We start from the raw sequence: 25,120 nt of genomic DNA on the forward strand, positions 1-25,120 counted from the left end.
GTGTCCTCCCTTGCATCTGGCATTCTGAGTTAGCCTGAAACCAGGAGGTTGTACTAAATTAGCAGCATAACAAGGATTAACGCTATTTGGAAGGGACAAGGGGAAGCCCATTCTGAGGCTTGAGTCTCAGTGCCTGCACTAATGAAAAAGTTGTGCCCTTGTGGTTATGACTCCTCTTAGCACGCAGACCTAGAAGCCCCAGCAGCTACTCAGAGAATCAGGCTTCGATCATGCCAACCAAGCCTAAGTAGAGCAAGAACAGAGAGTCTATTCTGTGCCCCCACTGAAGCATGTATGTCATGGAGTGTGATGCGTTTCTTTTGTCCTAGAGCCGGGTGTCGCAGCAGCTCCTGAGCACTGTTGACAACCTCCAGAGTGCCCTATTGATTGGGAAGTTGCCTGATGATGAACCCACAGTGCTGGAAGCTCCGTCTGTGGCTATGTACATCAGCAGGTATCACCACCTCCTTCTTTCCAGACTTCTGCTATTACTATATAACTATGGTACCCTGGCCCACCACTGTCCTCCACACTTCCTCTCCCTCTTGCACTCCATCTTTCTTTTCTGATCCAGGGCGTGGGGGGAGCAGCGGCTGGCACAACACTTGGTATGGGGAGGGAAGCATTGGCTCACTGCCTTGAGCATCAGGAGAGCTTGAGCTGGCCCTGGAATCAACTCTTCTGGGATGCCATAAATGACTGGTCACAAAGCAGTGAGGAGGTTCGCGGTTTGTGTTGTGTAGCCCCTTGAATACTGCAGTCTGTTGCAGCTGGTGCACCCTGAGCCCTGTTTCCATCTGTTCTCTGTGCTCACGATCCTTTTTTCTGGTCATTCTCTGGAAAGGTTACAGACGGACAATGTGGACAGCGCATCCTTCAGCATCTCCAACCCCAGCTCTGCCAGTTTCACTCTGCCTTCCACCTCTTCTCTCAGCATCTTAGGAGACAGCGACGAGACAGTGGACATCAGGGCAAGTGTGCTGTGTCGACAGTGATTTGGCCGGCTCTGGGGATTCATTTTCTTCTTTTCTTATCAAGTTTTTATTGGTTTTAATAACAGCGATTGCCTAGCAAATAAAGATGTAGATGGCTCATCTAATCCACCTCCCTCCCTTTCCTATCATAGCCCCTAGAGGTGGGGGGGAAGAGGAAAAAGTTGTAGGCGAACAAGTGGGCCAGTATAGTTGGAGATAAAAGTGAAGAAAATGCTGAGTAAAGAGAAATAAAAGAAAAAGGACTTATTAATAACAATATCCAGGTCTTCGGGAAGGACTCAGAATTCAACTGGTCAAATTTGGCAACCAACATCTGGGGCACTGGGCGTGTTTTTCATAATAATAATATTTCTGTACTGCTTTTCAACAACAACAAAAAATGTAGTTCGTAAAGCTGTTTCCATAATAAAAGCAATCCTCAAATGGTTCCCTATACACAAAATGCTCAGGATTAGATCAGGATTTGCATGGAGAGGGGTATCCTGTTTGCCTCCACAAACCTCTCCGCAAACTGCAAAAGGAGCCTCTTCCTTTTCAAACCCCAAGTAGTGAAAGAAGCAGTAACAGTTGAGGCAAACAGGATACCCCTCTCCAGAGAGGAAGTGTGAAGGAGAGGAGGGGCCAGGCAAGACCACTGGAAATGATGTAGCTGTTTGATTCCCAATTAATTTCTGATGGAATAGGATCTTTGTGCTTGGGACCGGGGATTTTGAGTGCATGAAGAGTGCAAGTTTGAGAAGATACCTTTTTTTTTTTTACTACCTTATTCCTCCTTTTAGATGGTGAGCTTCTCTGTGAATCCCTTTTCTTCAAGGGACAGCTTTGATATCCATGGAACTGTGGGAGGCCTCACCCTCACCAGCCTGGATGGGTTGGTCATTCCAATTAGCAATCTTACAGAAGACATTGAGGTAATTTTCCCTGTGGAAAGGAAAGGAAAGGAAGAAGGAAACAGAGCAGAAAAGATGTGTGGAGAATTGAAGAGTGGTAGGCTAGAGTATCTCTGACACTCTAGGCCACCACTCTCCTCTCCCCCACACTTCCTCTTCCACTCCACTCCCCTCTTCTTTCTCCAGATCCAGGGAATGGGAAGAGATGGAGGAGCAGCAGAGGCTGGCATGCTGTTGGATAACTGGGAGCGGCCTTTTGTGTGCCAAAGTGACATGCAGGGGATGGATTCGGGTTGGAGTGTCTTGGGTGGGCTTGGCACTAGGACTAGACCACATTCTCTTTCTGAATAGATTATCCCTTAGTCACTGTTGTGTGTAGTGGTGAGGTTAAAGCCATGTCCCTCCCCGCGTGGAGCATGTCCATAAAAGTCTCAGGGCATGGTCTGAAGGTATGTGTGAATGTAACCTTGCTCACGCTAAGCAGGTTTGGTTTTGCTGAGTGCCTGAATGGGGAGTCAATAGAGAACCCCCATGTATTCCATCTTGAATTATATTGTGAAAGGCAGAATTGAGATGTAATCAACGATACTTAGGGCACAGTCCTGACCAACTTTCCAGTGCTGACTTAGCTGTGCCAATGTGGTGTGCACTGCAGTGGGGAGGTAGTCAAGGGGGCTTCCTCAAGGTAAGGGCATATTTGTCCCCTTACCTTGGGGCTGCATTGTGGCTGGGTCAGAGCTGGAAAGTTGGTTAGGACTGCGCCCTTATATTCATATTTTTAGCAGAGTCCCCAGTTTGGTGAGGGATGCTTATTCTAAAGGATTTCAGGGCTTGGCTTCCTTTCCAGAGCTGAATTGTTTATTTTCAATGCAGATAATGCTGCCAAGGAGTTCAGCGGTCCAAGATGACAGCACCGTGTTGAACCTGGGGAATGCTAGTGCTCTCCAAGTCAATGTGACCACTGCCAATGCATCCCTAGTGATCCACCTGGAGTTAGACCAAGATGTCCCACTGATGCTCTATTTGGGATATGGCTCTCCTCCCAATGAGACTGACTATGATTTGGCAGCGCACCTTCCTCACGACAGAAAGACTAGAGGTAGAAATAACTAACGTGGAGGCTTTGTTGAAAGTTGATTGAAGACCCTACTGCTGGGCCTCCAATGTCTGGACTCATATTTACCCATAGAAGTCCATATGTGAATAGAAGGTATGGAGGGTGGGTGGAAGATGTATGCCCTGCCTCCTCAGTAGCCATTCTGTGCTTTACCCTGCCTCACTTGTCAGCCATTTTGTGGTAGTGCCCACCCTCCATACTTGGAATCCCTGATACACACACAGGCACCACAATGGGTAAACCTGATTGACTGGGACCCAGGAACTCCCCAGATTGTTCTGAATGGACATAAGTTTGAACAGACCTATATCATACTGCCTGAACTGGCAAGTCAGGTTAACTGGTAAGCTATTGTTTTGGCCAGTTGATGCCGTACTCCAATGGTTCCCAGACTGAGCCAAGGCTCCCCAGGGAGCCATGAAAACAAGCCAGGGGAGCTGCAGAAAAACCCACCACCCTATAAAATGTATAGAATCGTAGCCCTAATGGGGAGCCACAGCCAATGGCCCAGTAGGTCAAGGGAGCCACCAGTTGAAAACGTTTGGGAACCACTGCCCTGTTCCACATACTGCTTCTATACATGGCTTCATGCCTTCCATAGCTCTTAACTAAGACTTATCCATTCCAGAAGTGGTGTATTCCTGGATCCTTCACCCAGAAGACCTCATTTTTGGAGAAGGGACTTACTATTTTATAGTGAGATCAGAAACAGAACTGGATCCCATTTCTGCTAACGGCATGAATGTGTCTGTCACCTGCTTTGTGTCCCAGTGTGTATATTGGGATGAGCACCAAGGAAACTGGAATAACTACGGATGCCATGTGAGTAGAGAGAAACCAAAGTACAGTGTTGTTGGGGTGCTGAGGTTGCATTATATTGTGCAATGCATCCCTCTGTAATAGGGGTGACCAACCACGGCTTTGCAAACCACATGGGGTTCTTTGACATATAATGTGCAGCTCTAGAAAATATGCTGGCTGAGCTCCTTTTTACATCACAATTAATACAAAAGGCTAATTAAAATGTTTCAAACTTTATAATTATTTGCCAGTTATAAACTGAGAGTCCACTGGGTTAAAATGCACATTTAATGTTCATGGTGAGTAAATATATTTAAGAATTTAATGATTCTTAAATATTGCAGCTCTCAAACATCTCTCTTGTGGCTCTCAAATACCTGAAGTTTATTATACAGTGGTGCCTCACAAGACGAAATTAATTCGTTCCGTGAGTCGTTTCGTATTGCGAAATTTTCGTCTTGCAAAGCGCGATTTAAAACAAACCAAAACAAAAAAGAAATGCAAAAAAATTCATCTTGTGAAGCACGGCCATAGAAAAATTCGTCTTGCGAGTCACCCAAAAAATCACAAAACGCTTTCGTCTTGCGAGTTTTTCGTTGCGCGAGGCGTTCGTCTTGTGAGGCATCACTGTATGTGGTTGTTTCATTAAGCAAGTTTGGCCACTCCTGCTCTGTAAGAATGCAAAAATATCAACACTTCTTAGGGAAGAAGACCCTAAAGACACCTGTTCTTTGGTTTGCAGGTGGGCCCCAAAACAACTCCCAGCAGCATTCAGTGTCTTTGTAACCACCTGACATTCTTTGGGAGCTCCTTTTTTGTGATGCCCAACACCATCGATGTCAGCAAAACAGTGGAGTTATTTGCCACATTCGTGGACAACCCTGTGGTAGTGACGACGGTGGGCTGCATCTTCCTCCTGTACCTGCTGGTTCTGATCTGGGCCAGAAGAAAAGACATCCAAGATGATGCCAAAGTAAGTCATTCGCTGAACAGATGCTGGGAGAGGGCCCATAGGGGAGTGGTGGCGCACAGGCTTTGCATTTGGAAAGTCTCAGTCTTGTCCTGTAAAGGAGACAGCTAGTTCTGCCTCTTTGACTAGGGAGTGAAGAGCCTTAAAGGGACAGACCTCTGGCCTGGAATCATGTGCTCCTTGTCTGCTCCATCATGCCTCTCCTGGCTCATTGCTGCCACTGGTGTCAGTGGTGTCACTAGGGTTTACATCTTCTGGTGCAGGAGACCAGTACGCCACCCCCATGATGAACTTCCTCCCATGCAGTGATGGGGCAATGCCCCAGGTGGTGGGGATGATGATGTACCATCACCCCATCCCCGTGGGTTTTTTTACTATAACTTTTGATAGAATCGAGATATTTCAACGTGGTTTGTTTCATTGCATTCTGCTTGAAATTATGCATTGAATAATGTATAACACTTGTATTATTCAAAAATACCAATCACCCAGAGTAGCCTACACGCCCGCACCCTTCTAGTGAGGCCACTGACTGATGTACAGACTCAGGAGGTGCAAAGACTTTGGCATGGAAAGAATCAGTCTTGAATTCAGCAGATGTCTGCCTTAGTGGTTATCAGCTCTGGGGTCTCCCAGCTGGCTAGCCCAGGCTCCAACCTAAAGGGGAGGAGCTGCTTGCATGACACGGTGAGGGTCCCTGAAAAACTTAGTGCTTTACATCCCTTTAGCTATGCCGCTGCTCAGAAGCATTAACCTGGGGACACCATAAGCAAGTCTCCGGCTCTCTGTCTCCGCATCTTTAGATGCAGACAGTGCCCACAAGGTGGCACTGCACCACATTTCATGTTCACCATTCAGGAACACAGATGTAAATCTGATTCAGTGGTACATTAGAGCAGGGGTGTCCAAAGTTTTTGGCAGGAGGGCCACATCATCTCTCTGACACTGTGTTGGGGGCCAGGGGAAAAAAAAGAATTAATTTACATTTCAAATTTGAATAAATTTACATAAATGAATGTATTAAAGATGGAACTTATATGAATGAATGAAGGTCTCGCAGTAGTTCAAGGCCTATAAAAGGCCTTGCACAAAGCAAGGCCATCCTTTTCTTCGCTGCCACTGCTGCATCACAGATATGAAACAGCAAGTAGTGGAGGGAGCCCTCATCCCACAGCTCAGGTGAGAGGTCGAACAGTCGTCCTCATGCTGAGAGCAGTTGCGTTGGGCCAGCATGGGCTCCAGCAAGTCTCTGGAGGGCCAGAGGCTCATTAAAGACTGGGAGCTCCCCGTGGGCCAGATTGACAGCCCCCAAGGGCTGCAAGTGGCCCCCGGGCTGGGGTTTGGGCACCCCTGCATTAGAGGTACCTTAGAGACCTTTGTTGTCTCTTATTTGGAGATACCTGTGATGGATTGAAACTTTTCAGTAGCTGAACTTCAGAACTACTGAAGGCAAAGCGAAAGAGGCCATGTTGGGTTTCGTATACTTTTCAGCCAGTTCAGTTTGGTAGTGGTATGATCACAAAATGTTTAAAAGGCAAGGTATATGGGCCAGGTAAGAGATATAGGATGCTCATGAGATCCATGAGGTCTACTGGAGTCATGGCTGGCCTTGGGAGCTGCGAGGCCTAAATGGAAACATTCTTTTGTAGGGCCCCAGTTTCACAATCTAGGTCTGTAGAATCTTAGAGATATAAATGAAATTTATTATAGACTTCATATCTCCATGGTGGAAAGGAAAGAAATAAAAATGTGTGCTTAAAAAGAGCATGTGAGTTAATGGACCAAATGGATCTAAGCCCATTTGAATGTTAAAAAATTGCATACTAGAGTAGATTACCATAGTACGGGGTCCCCTTACGGCGCGGGACCCAATTGGGAGTATTTGGTCCAAATGGCTTAAAGCGGGCCCTGACTGGGGTGCTCAAATGGACATGGAGGGCACCTACTTCTTTCTGCCCACGCTCTTCTTCCTCCCTGAATTAGAAAGAAGGAGGGGAACAGAGGAGAAGTGCGGAGGAGAGGAGAGTGGTGGGCTAGAGCACCTCTGAAGCTCTGACCCACCACTGTTTCCTCCTCCACACTTCCTCTTCTGCTCCACTCCCTTTTTCTTTTTTAATTCAGAGAGCAGGAGCAGGAATGGCAGAGGCATGAGCTGGCTCCCGGAGCATAAAGTTTCACTACATGAATCGACTCCAATACTTTTAAGAGTAACATGCCACCAGTGTTGTCACATCTGGCGATGTTCTCCTTTCTGTGCAACTGCTAAAAGGACAGAAGCCATTTCAAGGTCTGGTCTGGACTAACAACCAGGAAGTATCAGGTGCAGGCTACAAGCTCCTTTTCTGATTGAAGAAGTGTTATGTATTTACCCCTGCTAATTGGGTAAGAGGCACTTTTTCAAGTGGGTGCTCCTTTTTTTAGCAGGGGGAGAGTAACTGGCCCTCCTCACCCCAGCAGTGTCTTTTCTAGTGGCTGCCTGCTGGTGTTCTTTTGCATCTTTTTGGATTGTGAGCCTTTTTGGGGCAGGGAGCCATTAGTTGTTTGTTTGATTTTCTCTGTAAACCGCTTTGTGAACTTTTCATTGAAAAGCGGTATATAAATACTGTTTAATAATAATAATAATAATAATAATAATAATAATAATAATAATAATAATAATAATAATAATAATAATAATAATAATGTATTAATGGGAAACCTTGCATATTCTGTTAAATCATCAGATACTGGCTGAGTAATGGGCTTCCCCCTCACCCTGCTGCCTTATACCTCCTGTATCTTTCTTTCCATTCAATAGTCCTCTGTTCTTCCTGATACTGCTGTATTTCCTTCTAGGTGAAGATAACTGTGTTGGAGGACAATGACCCTTTTGCTCAGTACTGCTATCTGGTGACTATTTTTACTGGGCACCGCCGAGGAGCAGCTACAACCTCTAAGGTACCAGTGGTGTCCTGGGTATTGTGGCAGACTCCACAATTCCCCAAGTTCCAGGGCAGCGGCACATGCTTGATATATATTTTTTTAAATATGAGAGTCCTGGAGACTTAACAGCATCTTTATAATGCTTTCTTTAGCTCAGATTTGCAAGAAGAGAGTAGGACTCTTACAGCTGTAGTCCCTTGCCTGTTTTTTGTTTTTTCCTCATCCCTAGGGACCCCGGGAGAAAGAAGAAAACAGGAAGGGAACTAGGCAAGAAAAATAATACCAACACACATTTGTGCATAGCTCTTTCCAGGGCCAATCATCCATGAGGCCAAGTGAAGCAGTCACCTCAAGCAGCAGATCGGTGGGGGTACCCATCTTTCTCCTTCTACTCCCTTGATAGGAAAAGGAAGAGGGGAACAGAGGGGAAGAGGACATGTGGAAAGGACGGGAGGGAAGGGGAGTGCTGAACTAGAACATTGAAGAGCAGGAGGAGCAAAGGCCAGCACATCATAGAGCAAGAGGGGCAGCATTGGGTAAGGGGGGGCCACTCAGGCAGCTGGAGGTCTTGGGTCAGCCTTGCCCTTCCTGAGTATGCAGAGAACTTCACCTGCATCCTCATGATTTAATCCTTAGAACAATGTTGCATCTGTTCTCAAAAGGGGAGGGGCATAGAGTTGGCCTACCACAACACACAGGCTGACCATCAGGTCAAAATGGAAAGCCACCACTGGCCATGATCCACCACGACCTTTAAGATTGTTGGGAACATTTCCTTATATCAAAGACACTTGATGAACACCAAGGCACACTGAGAGAGATGCTTACTGGTGGCTCCTCGGATTTGAAGTTTTCACCCCCAAATTCCAAGCTTGTTCATCTTCCAGAAAAATCAGACATTTTGTTCAAGGAAGCTTTGGGCTTTTGGGGTATGGGCAGTGGCAGGCACAGCTAGAGGGGGGTGCAAAGCACTAAGTTTTGCTGGAGCCTCACTGCGGTGTGCAAGCGGCCCCTCCCCCCCTTCGGAATCAGTCCAGGCAGTGGAGTAAAACATATGCCTGTCTCCAAAGGGGAGGAGGAGTCGCTTTCACATTGCAGTGAGGCTCCCTGCAAAACTTAGTGCTTTGCACCCCCTCTAGCTATGCCACTGGGTATGGGAATAGAAGGGGCAGGGTCAAGTAATTTGTGTTGTTTTATCTTCCCCTAGTCCTTGGCTAGGGTGGGTTATAAATCCAATTAATACATAAACCTGCTCCCATGATGAGTCACCTCATTGAGAAAACGGCCGCTGTAAATCTCAGTCAGAGAACAGTCGGACATTAGCTTAGAAGAACAGATGAGTCAAGGGGCAGAGGTGCAGATGAGTCAAGGGGCAAGAGCGCTGAGTGAGTTCAGATGCCCACATTTGTTCTGCTCACGAATCCATTTGCTGCAATTGTGGAAACTGAGAATGAATGAAACCATTGAGGATTTGGCAGCGTGGAGCATCAGAATGCACACCCACGTCCCATGTCAGAATGGAGCTGACTGTTGCATTCTTGCTATTCCAGGTGACCCTCACCTTGTACGGCCAGGAAGGAGAGAGTGAGCCGCACCACCTGATGGACCCCGACATGCCGGTCTTTGAGCGCGGCGGAGTGGATGTCTTCTTGCTCTGTACGCTCTTCCCTCTTGGGGAACTGCAGAGCATCAGACTGTGGCATGATAACTCTGGAGACAGCCCATCCTGGTAGGCAAGGGGCAAAGAGATGGCATGGGAAAGACAGAATCCTTCACCTCCATTTACAAAATGTTTGTCTTCCACTCTCCTGAACTTTCCAGGAAGGGATTTCCTAGTTATATATGAAAAACATTATTCAATTACCTTCCCATCATCCTCTGCTTCAGGGCCATTACTTACAGCAGTGGTCTTTAGCTTCTCAAGAGCTAGGACTCAACTCACATCCCAATTTGACAAGATGGGACCCACTTGCAAGAGCGCAGTGGACAAAGGGGTGGGTGACTGAGCCGCTTTAGTTCCCTTCCATACCTGCCTAATGGCAGCCAATCAACATGCATTGCTCATGTGCCATTCTGCTTCTTCTGTCCTTTACTGGCCAATCAGAAGGTGAGGAGGGACAGAAAGTAACGTCAGTGGCGGGCACCCAGTTGTAAAAGGCAGAGGCAGGGCAAGGGGAGGCAAAGCAAGGCAGAGAGCAAAACGGCCGCAGCTTGGGAGAGCAATCAGGTGGGTGGGAGGCCGAGGGACCCACTGAAGACTGGGGACTTGGCAATGCAACCCCTCCAAAGGCAAAATCTCCAGAGGGATTTGTCTCGTCTAGGACTCCTAGTCCTGGCTGCTGTGCAGATCTGAGGCTCCAAAACCATCCAACCAACCAATAATGGTGGCAGCAGCCCTGCTGAGGCTCCCAGAAACTGGGCCATGCCCTATTTCTGAGGTCGATCCACCTGTTGAAGACGTGGCCCGTAGCACTCATGGGTCAGCACTGCAATTTGTGCAGAATGCGGCAACCTGTATGGTCTCAGAGACTTGATAGTTTGACTCTATCTAACCCTTGCTCCTGGAGCTACCCTGGTTGATGGTTCATTTCTGGGCGCAGTTCAAGGTGCTGGATTTGGCCTTGTGAAGCCCTGTACAGCGAGGGGCTAGGGTATCTGTGGAGCCTCCTTCTTCCACATGAACCAGCTCATCCTGAGGCCATCTGAGGAGATGTTTCTATGAGTGCTGACTGGCTGAAGCCAGATTAGTACAGGCAGGCCTGTCTGGTGGCACCATTGCTGTGGAATTCTCTCCTGCTTGAATTAAGAACGATGCCCTCCCTCCTCACCTTCCAGTGGGGGCTGAAAACTGTCCTTTTTGCTTCCGCCTTCCCATCTGAGGTCTGTTGACTTTGGTTTTCTTTCCTTTGTGCTTTTTATATCTTTCATTTGCTCTGTTGGCTGCTGTTTTGGTAGGGATGTTAAATGCTTTTATTGTTAATGCTGCTCGAAATTGCCTCTGGCTTTTTATTCTGTATTGATTGCTGTTTGTTTATCCTATTGAGTACAACAGACATTGAAAGCCATCCTGGGTGTCTGGATTACAGAGGGAAAGGCGGGGTATTTTATTTATTTTTATTATTTATTTATACAGGTATTTATATACCGCCTTTCTTTGGTCGTCAGATTTCTCCTCAGACTTTAATCCAAGGCGGTTTGCATAGGCAGGCTGTTCTAAACCCCCGTAGGGATTTTTACAATTGAATAGTTCTAGTCTTTCATAGAACCCCTCATTCCAGCTGGATTCCTTCCCAGTCTGGCCTCTCTCTGGCCCTTCGCCTCTCGGGTACTTCCGTTTGTTTCGAACTGGCAGCCTCAGATCTTCAGGCATACAAGGCGGCAGCTCTACCAACTGAGCCAGACCTCCTGCCCTATAAATATATAAATATGTTAGATAAATACGTAAATGAATTCTTAATATTCTTTTCCACTGATCATTGGCATAACTTCTCTCAGAAATAGCCTCCTGTTTTTTTCTTCCAAGCATCTCAGGACCACACAGTGTACAGTGTGTAAACTTTACAGCTGTACAGGGTGTGGTGTACAGCTCAGATTTGGGGGAAAAACATAAAAAGATGCTCCCAATCACAGTTGTCATATCTGCTTCTTTCACAGGTATGTGAACCGTGTCCTGGTCCATGACGTGGCCACCAATCAAAAATGGTACTTCCTCTGTAACTCTTGGCTGGCCATTGATGTTGGCGATTGTGTCTTGGATAAAATGTTCCCTGTAGCCACTGAACAAGACATGAAGCAGTTCAGGTGAGTTAAACTACCTACAGAGGTCTGCCTGCCTGCCTGTCTGTCTGACATAACACACCCACCCATGTATTAACAACTGGTTTAGCAGGTCAAGCTGAACTGGAGGAAAGCAGGTCACCCAGAATGCCAACTGGCAAGTGATGGTTTCCCCCCATGATTCTGAGAAATGCAAAAGGGGCCAAAATGGATGCACTCCCATTCTTTAGCCATGCCCCCTTCTTACCTTACTCACCAGCCTCAAAAGTGAGCGAGGTAGACAGGTGCTCTCTTGCTTAGCAAAGTACATTGTTCTGTTCCTGCCTAATGGGGCTCCTGGGCGTGGCCAGGTGGGACCTCACTGGTGTCTGAACCCCCTGCCAATGTCCAACCTGGTCAACCTCTGGTGCCACCCATGCCCCCAGTCTACTCTCCAGGTGAGTAGTCCCCCCAAATCCAAATCCTGCCCATCCCTTCCTTAGAAGATTCCTGGTGTATTGGCAATGACTCCTATTCCTGCCACTGCCTAATGTGGAATTGATACGTGCTGCCCACGCTCCGGCCTGATGTCTTACTTTCTTCCCTCCAGCAACCTGTTCTTTCTAAAGACCTCCAAAGGTTTCCAGGACAGCCACATCTGGTACTCCATTTTCAGCCGCTCTCCACGTAGCACCTTTACCCGAGCCCAGAGGGTCTCCTGCTGCTTCTCGCTGCTTCTGTGCACCATGCTTACCAGCATCATGTTCTGGGGGGTGCCCAAGGACCCAGCTGATCAGAAAATGGATTTAGGTAGTGACATGGCAGGTTGACTGCTGAGTTGGGTAGCAGGGACCCTGGAAGCTAAGGGGGACAGCTGAGCAAGGATACTGTTGAAAAAGGACTTTGTGTTTAATGGGTTCTGTGTGCTTTGGGGCTGGTGGTTACACTTCTTTCAGGAAGGGCTTAATATGAGCCTGGAGCTAAGGAATAAGCATGGCCAGCCCATCTGTGAGGCCACAGAGGCAGATGCCTCAGGAAGCAGGTTGGTGAGGGGAGCCTCATCTCTGTTTGCCTACTTGACTCCACTGCTCCTCGGACTGGAAAATAAAGAGGGGGATAGAAAGGAAGAGAAAATGTGGAGGGGAGGAGAGGGCTGAGTGAGAACACTGGAGAATAAGAAGAACAGAAGCTGGCACATCATCAGGAAAGAAGGGCAGCATTTGGCATGTTGCCTGCGGTGTCAGCATTCTTGGGCCAACCCTGTGCTTAAGGTGTCATTTGGTGCATTTACGTTATTTTTCCTATGTAAAATCAGGAGAGGTTTAAAAAACAAGGAGAGGTGTAGCAAAATGGCTGCAGCAATGATCTTAGATGAGGGGAAAACAAAGACTGGCACCAGTGGTGTAGTGATAAATTTTGAAGCACAGGAATTTGTCATGATGTTCACTAGGACAAACTCCCAGGTAAATTTAGCCTTAGTGTAATATGAGCTACCTACTATCTCTCAGGCATCCCTTGCAAAAGTCAATGGCCTAAAGTAGCTGTTCCCAAACTGTGGGTCCTGGATCCACCAGTGGGTCATGACCCCATTTTTGCTGGGTTGCTGGCTGGCCTATGTATGTGATCTCCTGGGGTGATCACTTTGCTTTCTGAGATAATAACTGTCAGGTGTTTTGAATGCTGGAAACATGCTATCCTTGTTCTTAAATTGCTCCACCCTGCACCTGGAATAAGTGGCTGAGCTTCTCAGCCAAAGGTCTTGGCTTTATCAGGCTTCTTACATTTCCAAATTAACACTCTTCTCTTCCTGTCTGTACCAGGGAAGATCGAGTTCACGTGGCAGGAGGTGATGATTGGCTTTGAGAGCTCCCTGCTCATGTTCCCCATCAACCTGCTCATCGTGCAGATCTTCAGGAATATCCGACTTCGGCCTAACAAAGAGACCAAAGAGAAGAAATTGGGGAAGAGCGGCCGAATCTCCCCCAGCTTGCCCACCCCTCCCCATCCTGCAACCCAGAGCATATCACTCACCCCCGAGGCTGTGATCAAGGTTAGTCTTGTGAATGCTTCAGGGCAGTGTTTCTCAAACTGTGGGTCAAGATCCCCTAACCAATTTCAGGTGGGTGCCCATTCATTTCAATATTTTATTTTTAATCTATTAGACTTGATGCTATCCTGGTATGTGACTGCATTTGGGGAAATGTTACAGACCTGTACTTTGAACAGGCTAATATGTGTATACTTTTAACAATAATAGTAAATGGGACTTACTCCTGGTTAAGTTGGGTAGGATTGCAGCCTAGGATTGTTAAAAAATTTTCTGCTTGATGATGTCACTTCTAATCATGGCATCACTTCCAGTGTGTCCTGACAGATTCTAATTCTAAAAAGTGGGTCCCGGTGCTAAATGCGTAAGAACTGCTTTAGGGCATCCATGAGCTTGGATGGTTTTTAATGGGTCTGGGACACAGTCACAGAGGATAGGTCTATCCCTGGCTACTAGTCATGATGGCCATGCGCTATCTCTACGTTCAGGAGCAATCTGCTTCTGAAGTCCAGTTGCAGAGGCACAGTGGTGGAAGAGAGGAATGTCTTTTCCTCCTGCTCTTGGGCTTCCCAGAGGCAGCTGGCAGGGCATCTGAATAAGGAGGTACTTAGTTTCTTTTGGGCCCCTTCCCTCCTCCAGTGGATCATAATTTCATACAATCATTGGATCATAATTTCTACAAATTATGATATATAAAACTATGTAGATGTACACAAAATGTGAATGCCGGTCTTCATACAACATACACAAACATTTTCTGATTCTAGGAAATTTCCAGCTCCCCTCCTTTGGCTTCCATGCCCCCTTTTTGACCCTGGGTCCAGGTACGATGTACCCCCTGCACTCCGCCATGGACCTTGGCAGCTGATGGGCCAATGAAGGAAACAGGACGCTTGACTAGTTGGGTCCCTGGCCTGCAGAACTTTTCTAACGCTTTTATGTTCCAGCACCCAACTTCTTCCACCATTTTTGCTTTGCTGTACCATAAAATTGCTCATGTCATTTTGGGGAGACACAGAGCTTTCTTAGGCATTTAAAGCCCAGTCCTAATGCTGAGGGCTCTGCTAGGTGCAGTGGTGGCCAAAAGGCTACTGCTGCATCCAGCAGCACTGCTGAGACTGCAAATGATCTCCTCGGGGGAAGGGGACTTTTGTCCTCTTCCTCCCAGGGAAAACCCCAAGCCCCTCAATGGGACTTCTCAAGTCTACATCACTTATTTTTGCTGTTGGAGACTTGAGAGAGTCCGTGTTGGGAAGTCAGGATCCCACCCCTCTCCTGCCCCGGTTCCTTCCCCTGCCCCACCTTCCCCCCACCCCGGAACATCTCCCCCATGCCTTTAGGCCCTCACCACCGCCTGGAGCTCTTACCTAACTCTGGGTGGCATCTGGCCAGCACTGGGCTCAATGCCAACTGGCACTGCGCCTGTGCTGACTCCTTATGACACATTTGCAACACTCAGCACTGGCACTAGAGCTCAGCATAGGTGCTGGCCCTGTTTAGGATTGGGCCCTTAGACTCTCAGTGCCCTCAGTGAAGATGGGAAAGTGTTGTCTGTTCTCTGTGTGGAACTCACGCAGATGGTTCACATCATTTCATCGTGTCTAAACCCCCCCCCCCCCACTGTTCCTGTATTTTGATTGCATTCAGGATATCAGACGAATTGCCAACTCGCTGTTCAAAACCCTGAAGCCTCCACTGCCTCCCTCAGAAACCGATTTTGGAAAATCAACAGACATTAACAAGCTTTTGGCCTTAGTTGAAGACATCATCTGCCAGCAGAATCGGCTCGGACAAGAATTTTACGATGAGAGCAAGAAGAAAAACGACCCAATTATCATCTCCCTCGGCTTGGTGGATTTACAAGGTAAGTTTACAAGCTGGCAATTTCGGTTATGGGAGGAATTTCCGGTAAATGAAGGTGATAGCAGCTGCCAAGGGCAGAGAGAGGCACGAAGCCCTCACATTTGTGCTCTCAAATCTCTATGTCTTCTGTGGAACACACAGAACTCTGCACAGCCTGTGGGACTAACGTCTCCCTACTCTCTGTTGAGTAAAATGGACATTCTGAAAAGTGTGTATTATAGAAGAAGAAGGCCAGGGTTGAAATAAAATAAACTAAAATAAAATAGCAGGCTTTTCCAGATTGATCTCTGCAATCAGCAGCTGTGCCGTCTTGAAATTGGGACCCAGCCATGGTTATACAAGCCATGCAGTGCAGTACTGTGCATGTCTACTCAAAGGTCCTATTTAGTTTGATGAATTTACTCCCAGGTAAGTGTGTCTAAGATTGTAGCCTTGGTAACATCTAGACAAGACTGCTGCAATGCCACTGCTATGAGCCACCCTGCCACCCATCTCCACTGCTCCCCTTCCTCATCCCACTTCCTGGATTCAGAAAGGAAAAGGGAACAGAAGAGAAGACACTCTAGCCAGCTATACTCCTCTCCTCCACTCTTCCTCTTCCATTCTGATCACCGCTTCCTTTTCAGATCGGGGAGCAGGAGGCAGAGGTAGTGAACGGTGGCTGGCCAATAAGAAACCTTTTTTTTTTAAAAAAAAAAAGTCAGACATTTTTGGCCCATTCCTATGGTCTTCTTGCACCAGTGGAGCCCATGCTTCTCTGGTGTGCATTGTCACAAAAGTGCCATAAAGTACTTTGCAACAGTGTGCCTTCTAGGAGCATTGGCAGGAAGGCCAGAGCCTTGTCACTGGTGATGGTACACAGTGCGATGCCTGCCAGAGCAGGAAAGTCCAGTGCAGGAACAGGGGAGGGCAGGAGGGGTTTAGTGGGGCAGGGGGAGATAAGTGACTTTGAGGAGGGCAGGATTGACAGTGTCAGCACCTGCTATAACCTATTCCCCCTGATCTGCCAAAATGGATCATGTGCCAGTTCTATTCTGGCTGCTGGGGCTTAAAGGGACATGTCCCCTTACCTCGAGGAGACCTTCAGCAGCCAACATGCCCAACTGAGAGGCAGTGGAAGCCACACCGGTGCCACCACATCGGCTCAGGAGAACTGAGGTAGGATTGGGCTGTTTGGAGAGAAAGAAAGCAAACAAAGTCAACATATTTTTCTTCTTTCCCTGGAGAAAAGACAAGGACCCGGACTCCGGAGAAAGGAGCGGGGGAAACGGTGAAGCGCCGAGACTACAATCGTTGCCTCTACAGGCAGCTTCAGCACGTGGAGTTGGAGCTGGAGCTTCTGGGCCCTCACAGATTCCAGAAGCCACAAAGCTACTCCCAGGCTGTGCGGCAGGTTCAGCACATGAAAAATCTCCTGGAGAACCAGTTGTGTTCAGCAGCGTCTGCCAGTGAGAGGTAAAAGAATGAGGAGCTTCACCCAACTGCACAAACATGATCTGTCTGTCAGATGAGCTTTGCTCAATGAATGAATTAATCGCTCTGCTAGATTTGCACATGAATAACTTGATATTTCATATAAATTATATAAATATACATGCATACAGTATAGCAGCAACTGTTACCTTGCACATGCCTGATCTTGTCTGATCTCAGAAGCTAAGCAGGGTCAGGCCTGGTTAGTACTTGGATGGGAGACCGCTTGGGAATACCAGGTGCTGTAGACTTATACCATAGTCTTTCGAGACTGAAGGTTGCCAACCATTCATATATAGACAGTCAAGTTGGCTGCTCCCTCTCGGGTACCTGTAGTCCTGGTAGTCCGGTAATCATTTAAGTAATAATTCCTACAAAACTTCCTCCTCCTTACCCCATACACAATCCATTTCAGATGCTCTTTCTGTTTGTCAATTCTCCACATGGTGTATTGATTATTCCTCCCCCCCCCATCATTCAAGGTAATTAGTTACCCAACCTTCTTGGTTTCCCAGGGGATCACCTACTCCCAGCCTTCCAGGAGATGACAAGAAAGAGCCAGCGGCCAAAGGCTTGCCCTGGTGGTTTATCTTCATTGGCTGGTTCCTGGTTGCCGTTACCAGTGGCGTGTCTGGATTCTTCACCATGTTGTATGGCCTGCATTATGGCAAGGATAACTCCATCAAGTGGCTGATCTCCATGGCCATCTCCTTCTTTGAAAGCCTCTTCATCACACAGCCCTTGAAGGTAGGCTCATTTTCATCATGTACGTGACTTAGGTTGGACTTGATGGCAAGAGTTCCATCTGTATGTGGAAAGGGATGTCAATGGATGCTCAGTGCTTGAACAGAATTGGATATTCTGGACTAGGGAGCAAAATGAACACTTCATCGATCATTCTTCAAATGTTTTCTGTCCATTGGACCCTTTCCAGAAGGGATGCTATGGAAGCCCAGGTAACAGAGATGCCTTCCAAGTCTGTAATTCACCTGCCTTTTCTTGCAAGGGATTGTGACCTCTCACGAGAGAGAGATCTCTCAGAGGCATACATAGTTAGCAGCATGTTTTTTGAGGATTGGGAGCAACAGACCAAGGAAGAAATAACAGCTGATGGTTAGTACCCAGGAAAATGCCAGCCCATGGAGACTATCAGACAGCAGAGGACCTGGGTGATGATTAAACTCCCTTCCTCTCCATGCTGAGACCACAGAACAGGAGGAGGAGACATCAGTGGGCCCCAGAGGATGCCTGGAACAGACACAAACTGTTTTTCAACAAGATATCACAAAGTGATTTACATGGCAACATAAATGAAGAGATGATTCTTTGTTGCAGATGACTCAAAATGACATCAATAATCACTGGAAAAGATGTTATGAATAGGAACAGTTGTTTTCCCCTGCTAATTTAAATTACCACTTTAAAAGGTCCATCTTAGCCCATAGGCAGGGTTATACCTAAGATATGTTTATGTTGCCAGTGTAACCTAGTTTCAAATAAGTTAAGCCATGAAGAATCCCACTAAGGAACCCTGGAAACTGTTAGTACAATGTAGGGCTCATGATCTTTAAGACAAAGTTTCCAGTGTCTTCATAAAACAATAGGTCCTCGAGTTCTTTCTGGGGAACCCCAAGATAATTAAACCAGACTCAAATCAGTTTCAGTTCTACACCACTTTCTGACAACGTGAAACAGACATTTTATGTCCATGCTTTCTGATTATCCACCCTGATAAACAATCATGTTTGCCCCCATTTAAAAATCCAAATGAGATTTTCTCTTCTGCTGAGTCAAAAGCGGTCATGGGATATCAGAAAGCAGTCACTGAAAATGGAGCAAGCACAAAATGCTCATGCGTGTCAAATATGCCTCTGGATTTGCAATGCATGTTTTCCAGGTTCTGGGATTTGCAGCTTTCTTTGCTTTAGTTCTGAAAAAGTTGGAGCAAGAAGATGAGGAGACCACATCTATTGATGGCCCATTGTCTGCCACAGGTAACTTACAGCTTAAAGCCACCCAAAGAACAATGATCCTTAATGGGAATCCCTTTCCCCTGACCTATGCAATATGACACTCATCAGACCTTGCAAAAGAAACAGAGATATCTGTTTGATCTGGAGTATAGATCTGGCAGTTTGTGGGGAGGGGCTGCAAGATTGTGTTGTACGTTTATTTATTTAAAACATGTATGACTTCCCTTTTAATTGTATTTTTTTAAATCTTAAAGCAACTTCTAAAGGCACAAAACACTCTTAAAATACAACAAAATTGCTGATTGCAAACTGAATATAATCAAGAAAATGCAAAACCCATCATAGAACCATTTAGGATGGCAATAAAAGGAATTTTTCAAAAGCAATCTTTAAATCAACTCCACTTTCATAAAAAGCCTGAGAAAGTTAAAATGGGATTGATCTGGTGTCTAAAATGGTAGAGGCAGCACCAGGCAAGTATCTTGGTGAGGAGAAGTCAGAGGTGCCACCACAGAAAATATCCTCTGTCTAGTTGCCACCTGCTTAACCCCCAAAGATGGGGGCAGCCAGAAAAGAATCCCCAAGGATGGTTGTTCTTAACCACCCTTGGAAAGGTTGCTATAGTCACACTGCCCCTTGATATCTCATTGCAAGGGACGTAGGTAGTGCAGAATCATATTAGGCTTGCCCTCTCCGGGTTACTGTGCGCCAGAGAATGCACTTAGGAAGTTCTGTTGTGCTGCTATGCTTCAGCCTCTCACTGCAGCAGGAGCACTGACAAAATTAGCACCTCTCCAAGGCCAGCTGGACGCCTGCCAGACTTCCATGTCGTTTTTGAAAAGTGGCATGATCACTGCTTGCAAGGAGTGCCTTGCCTTGCTCCACTAAAGCAGGCTCCCTGGTCTCAGGATCTATTTTTAATTCACATTAAGCCAAAACATGTTCTAGCCATTTCCATAGTTGTGATGGGGGTTGGATCCTGCCTTCTCCTTTGCCTTCGCCACAAGCTCAAGTACTATGAGGTAAGACTCCGTTGTTCTCCATTTCTGAATCTGTGGCCTCATCTCCTGAGGTTGGTTTGTGTGTTTTTTAACATTTAAATTCCGATCCTATGCATGTCTACTCAGACATAGTAGGGAGGGCACCAGGATGAGGGAGGTCACCAGGATAAGGTCTCTTGTTATCTGGTGTGCTCCCTGGGGCATTTGATGGGCTGCTGTGAGATACAGGAAGCTGGACTAGATGGGCCTATGGCCTGATCCAGTGGGGCTGTTCTTATGTTCTTATATGTCCCATTATAGCCAATGAGGCTTACTCCCAGGTAAGTGTGGATAGGATTGCAGCAATAGTTTTAATATGTAGTTGCAGCAAGGTAGAGGGGCTAATGGGTAGTGCCAAAGACTTCTTGGTAAAGTCTTTGGATATGAGGAAGGAAGAGAGAGGGTGTCCCATAGATGTGATTCAGGAGGGAGTTCCAGAAAAAGAGGCAACAAGGGAGAGAAGATGAAGCCATTTGAAGGAGCAGGAGATGTTTGGTTGACTGAGGGTGGTGGAGCCAGCCAGAGAGGCGAAGTTCACGCCCAGGAATGTAGCATGGTCTGAGAATGGAGAGTTAAGGAAGGTTGAGGTTATAGAGGGCTTTGGAAGTATGGAACAGGACCTTGAGTTGGACCTGGGAACAAACAATAAGTCCTTTTAGGAATTTACAGCATAATCTAATGTGTGTCTACTTAGAAGAAAATCCAACTGTGTTTGATGGGACTTGCTTCCCAGTAAGTGTGTATAGGATTGCAGCCTTTGGGGGTTTGCTATGGAGCTTACAACTGATCAGACATGCATCGGATCGCACGGGTAAGGAGGGCCATGATGGGTAAGGAGGGAAATGCTTTTGGGGACAGAATGGAAACAATGTTGTTGTTGTTGATATTATTATAGCTAATGATAATGATAATATAATATTATGATCTCTGTGTTACTGCTTTAATCTCCACTGATTGTGGTATATTATTAACAGTATTTATATACCGCTTTTCAACTAAAAGTTCACAAAGCGGTTTACAGAGAAAAATCAAATAACTAATGGCTCCCTGTTCCAAAAGGGCTCACAGTTTAAAAAGATGCAACACCAGCAGGCAGCTACTAGAAAAGACACTGCAGGGGTGAGGTGGGCCGGTTACTCTCCCCCTGCTAAAGGAAAGAAGAGCACCCACTTGAAAAAGTGCCCCTTACCCAGTTAGCAGAGGTTATATCTGAGCCAAACACTCCAAATCCTCCTTTCCCCTTCTCCTTCCCCTGTTGTCTTTTCAAGATGATCATATTCCAGCCCTTAACAAAATTGCCTTCTCCTGCTCTTGCCGGCAGGTGACTCAAATCCTCTTTTTGGAGCCCGACGGGATAGCGGAAGCAACATCTACCAGCCTCCCCCAGCCTCCGACATTGAGAAAATGAAGAATAACCGCATCAAAGAGCAGAAGGCGTTTGATCTGATTAGAGAAATATTGGGTACTTTTCTGCTTGTATTCTGAGAACAGTGGGGGAGAGATGGTTAAAACAAGGTTTGATTTTGAGTTAGAAACCTACCTTCCCTGTCTTTTTTTCAGCCTATTTGGGTTTCTTATGGATGTTGCTGTTGGTGGCCTATGGACAGCGGGATCCAAACTCCTATTACCTGAACAAGCACATTGAGAGCAGCTTCACCAGTGGATTCCAAGACATCTTCAGTTATCAGGATTTCTTCAAATGGGCTAACACCACCTTAATCAGCAACTTATATGGCCCGTATCAAGGTAAAAAGAGATTATGTTGTGGCATGGCCAGTGGTGGACTGCTACAGTTCCAAGTGCAGGAGTTCCTTAGCCTTAGTCTTCATTCGTGTATTTCCTTTTCTTGCTACTTATCCATACTTTGAAACTTATGATACTTCATTGAACTATCACCCATGCTTGGTCTCAAACTCTCAAGAGTGCATTCCAATAGATTTAAAATTAATAGCTAATTTTTAACAATGGATTAAAAATATTCCTAATAATTATAAAAGCATATTAGAGTGCCATATTTACTCAGAAGTAAGTTCAACTCTGTTCAGCTGGAACCAGTGGTGTAGCTAGAGGGGGTGCAAAGTATTAACTTTTGCAGGGAGCCTCACCACAGCGTGCAAGTATCCCCCCCCCACCAATTTGGAGTCATTCCAGGCGGAGGGTGCAAAACCTGGCTCCAAGGGGAGGAACCACTTGCACGCCACGGGGAGGCTCCCTGCAAAACTTAGTGCTTCGCACCCCTCTAGCTATGCCACTGGCTGGAACTAATGTTCTGGCCACACAAGATTCTTTATGGCTGTCACAATATGATTTAACAGGTCAGCTTGAACCACTCACTCAGCCAGTTCTTCACCCTCTGGGATCTTAAAGGGGGAGGGGGTCTCATGTAGCAGGCTGGGAGTTAAGGTGTGTCCCAGCTCTGGACAATTTGAAGCCTACTGCCTTATTCCTCTGCTGGAGGCCTTCCCCATTATTATGCTTTGCTGTAATTCCTGCATTGCTGTAATAATGTGGGAGAAGGGAGAGAACCTTGTTACAGAAATGTTTATTTCTCTAAAAGTTTTTTATCCCACTTTTCCATTGCTCAGAGTGGTTTCCATAGCTCAGATGGAGGTGCTGCAAGCATGTCCCTCTATTCCATTTGTGAAATACTGGAAGCAGTCCAGAGGTATTGCAATCCAGGGAGAGCACTGTCTGCAAGAAGCACCACTGGGAAAGCGCTGGGAATGGTCACAGAATACACCACTTGTGCCAACACTGCTGTATTCTGCTTTGCTTTCCTCCTCCATTCTCAATTAGGCTTTATCACCGATGGCAATTCTAAGCTGGTGGGCAGTGCCCGGATTCGTCAAGTGCGGGTGAAGAGGGACTCCTGCCCCATCGCCCCAAAACTGCGCCTGACGGTCAGAGAATGCCATGCTTCTTATTCTTTCGACGCAGAAGACATTTCAGACTATGGTGAACACTGGAACAGCTCTGCTGTGGATAACTCTTCGGAGCTCAGCTCTGCATGGAAGTATCAGAGTCAGTCCCAACTGAGAGGACACCCCATCTGGGGCAAGCTGGACGTCTACAGAGGTGGCGGATACGTTGTGCACTTGGGCGTCGATTCCCACAATGCCTCCAGGTAGCATCTCTCTGTTAGGGTTTCATGGTAGTTTAATTGTATGATTAGCCAAAAGGATTGTGCAACAAATGTGGTCAGGACTAGACTTAGGAGCGCAGGGCCTTGGGTGGGGGTTCAGAAGAGCATCAGAAGATCCCTGCTGGATCTAGTCCAGCATCCAGAGTGACTCACTAGTTGCTTCTCTGGGTAGTCTACAAGCAGGAAACAACTCTTTTCCAATGTTACTCCTCTGCAACAGGTATATGGAAAGTATTCTGTTAGATGGCAAGGTTCCATATAGCCATCATCATGGCCTGTCATCCTTCAATTTACCTAATCCCCTTTTACAGCTATCTAAACTGCTGGCCATCACCACATCTTGTGGCAATGAATTCCAAGGATTAATTATGCGCTATGTGAAAAAGTGCTTCCTTCTGTCTGTTTTACTGTAAATCACTTGCCAGTCTCACAGGGTGACCCTTAGTCCTCCTACCACCGTGAGAACAATGTCCTTAGCTGTGGCACTGCAACCAGGAAAGAGCCCTCTAAGCATGCTACAGATGGCAGGGGGACATGGAGATAAGAAACATACAATGATATTGCAGAATGTAGTCGTGACATATTCCTTGTGCATGTTTGTGTGTGTGACAGAATTCTCCAGTACCTCTTTAACAACGTCTGGCTAGACACTTTTACAAGAGCCGTGTTTGTGGAGTTCACAGTCTACAACGCCAATGTCAATCTGTTCTGCATTGTAAGCCTGATGTTTGAAACCAATGCCTTAGGTAAGACCGCGTGCCTGCTCTAATGTTTTTACACAATAAGAGACCTGAATTTTGGTCCCCCGCCAAGGTTGCCTGGTAAATTATGGCCCCCAACTGCTATGGTAATCCACGTCAACTCCATCTAATCTGGAGATTCGGAATGCTTACATGTTGTACAGCCAAACGCAAAGGAGTCCCGTGGACGTGCCTGCTAATATTCTGTCTCATAGGAAGCTAGTAACAGCACTTGGCTTTCGCTGTGCTCTGTTTGCATAACTTATAAGACTTGCAGAACTCAGCCTTCTGGAGACAGAATTTAGGCTGCTTGGGTGCAGAATTTTTCCTTGTTCAGCACAGATGATGCACAACCCTGCTTTTAATGTGCAGAAGACCAGTGCCCTGTAGATCCTACAAGATCCTTCTCCAAATGCTCTGCCAAAGAGTCATTATGTACTATATGTTAGAAAGCTGCCAGTGACGGAGTCAGGAGGGCATTCATAAGAGTGTAAGGAGAGTCTGGCTAGATCAGGCAAAAGGCCCATGTTGTCCAGCATCTTGCTTCTCTGCTTTTGTTTTTCAGGAGCCTTCTTCACCCGGGCTGAGCTGCAGAGCATCCGGCTTTATCCGTACACAGATGGATTGCATATCTTTGTGGTAGCAGGAGAAATCATTTATTTCCTCTTTGTCATCTACTACATGGTGGGGCAGGTAGGCTCTTGGAGGAAGAGAAAATAAGCTAAAATCAGCACTGATGCTGCTTGGCAAGGTTCTAGAAGAGGGTTCGGTTCGTTTTGTATGTAAATGCTACTTTGAAACAAAAATTTTTTAAAGTGGTTTACACCAGAAAGGAAGGAAAGGCAGAGAACAAGGGGAAAAACAGAGGAGATATAATTCTTGTGATATAATTCCTGTGTTACATCAATTGTATCTGTTGCCTATTCGTTTTCAAGCCCAACTCAAAGTGCTAGTATTACCTTTAAAACCCATAAATGATCTGGACCAGGGTACATAAGAACAACCTCTTCCATACAAACTGGCCCATGTAGTCTGGTCAACACCAGAGATCCTGCCCTGTGTCCCTCTGTTGTCGGAAGTGTAACGGATGAGCACACAAAACGGCCTTCTTGGTTATGGCACCTAAGCTTTGGCATTCCTCCATTCGGTGACCTCACTCTCACTTTTTTGGCAGGCAGGCTCTTTAGCAGCTTTATTCTTTAGCTGCTTGGATTGTTGCTGGGTTTGCTGGTAATGCTGTGATCATTCTCTATCCTTGGCCTCTGGTTTTAGATAGTCTAAATGTTTACGGTTGCTTATTGTCACTCATGGGGGTATGTGCTCTACTTGATTGAAAGGTGGAACATAAGTAATTTAAGAAATTATGTCAGCAGACAAAAGTAAAATAAATT

The 25,120-nt window shown here is 46.4% G+C and overlaps 1 protein-coding gene and 1 pseudogene across 1 annotated transcript in view; both read left to right on the forward strand.

Moving 5' to 3' along the window:
- The window catches only part of LOC136660660 (polycystin-1-like protein 2), a 55,399-nt gene that overhangs the window by 25,089 nt on the left and 5,190 nt on the right, over window positions 1–25,120 (forward strand). Inside the window, exons 20-39 of the mRNA XM_066637968.1 lie at window positions 330–454; window positions 845–971; window positions 1,775–1,906; window positions 2,759–2,984; window positions 3,631–3,824; window positions 4,546–4,776; window positions 7,609–7,710; window positions 9,246–9,424; window positions 11,350–11,496; window positions 12,062–12,261; window positions 13,272–13,501; window positions 15,146–15,362; window positions 16,588–16,789; window positions 17,350–17,581; window positions 18,732–18,828; window positions 21,169–21,309; window positions 21,408–21,593; window positions 22,644–22,971; window positions 23,602–23,735; window positions 24,295–24,422. Of these exons, the coding sequence (XP_066494065.1) occupies window positions 330–454; window positions 845–971; window positions 1,775–1,906; window positions 2,759–2,984; window positions 3,631–3,824; window positions 4,546–4,776; window positions 7,609–7,710; window positions 9,246–9,424; window positions 11,350–11,496; window positions 12,062–12,261; window positions 13,272–13,501; window positions 15,146–15,362; window positions 16,588–16,789; window positions 17,350–17,581; window positions 18,732–18,828; window positions 21,169–21,309; window positions 21,408–21,593; window positions 22,644–22,971; window positions 23,602–23,735; window positions 24,295–24,422 (3,558 nt within the window). The remainder of the gene's footprint in view (window positions 1–329; window positions 455–844; window positions 972–1,774; window positions 1,907–2,758; window positions 2,985–3,630; window positions 3,825–4,545; window positions 4,777–7,608; window positions 7,711–9,245; window positions 9,425–11,349; window positions 11,497–12,061; window positions 12,262–13,271; window positions 13,502–15,145; window positions 15,363–16,587; window positions 16,790–17,349; window positions 17,582–18,731; window positions 18,829–21,168; window positions 21,310–21,407; window positions 21,594–22,643; window positions 22,972–23,601; window positions 23,736–24,294; window positions 24,423–25,120) is intronic.
- Window positions 16,966–17,085, forward strand: LOC136660840 (5S ribosomal RNA; annotated as a pseudogene).

This window comes from Tiliqua scincoides, chromosome 9, assembly GCF_035046505.1.
Source record: "Tiliqua scincoides isolate rTilSci1 chromosome 9, rTilSci1.hap2, whole genome shotgun sequence".
NCBI lineage: Eukaryota > Metazoa > Chordata > Lepidosauria > Squamata > Scincidae > Tiliqua > Tiliqua scincoides.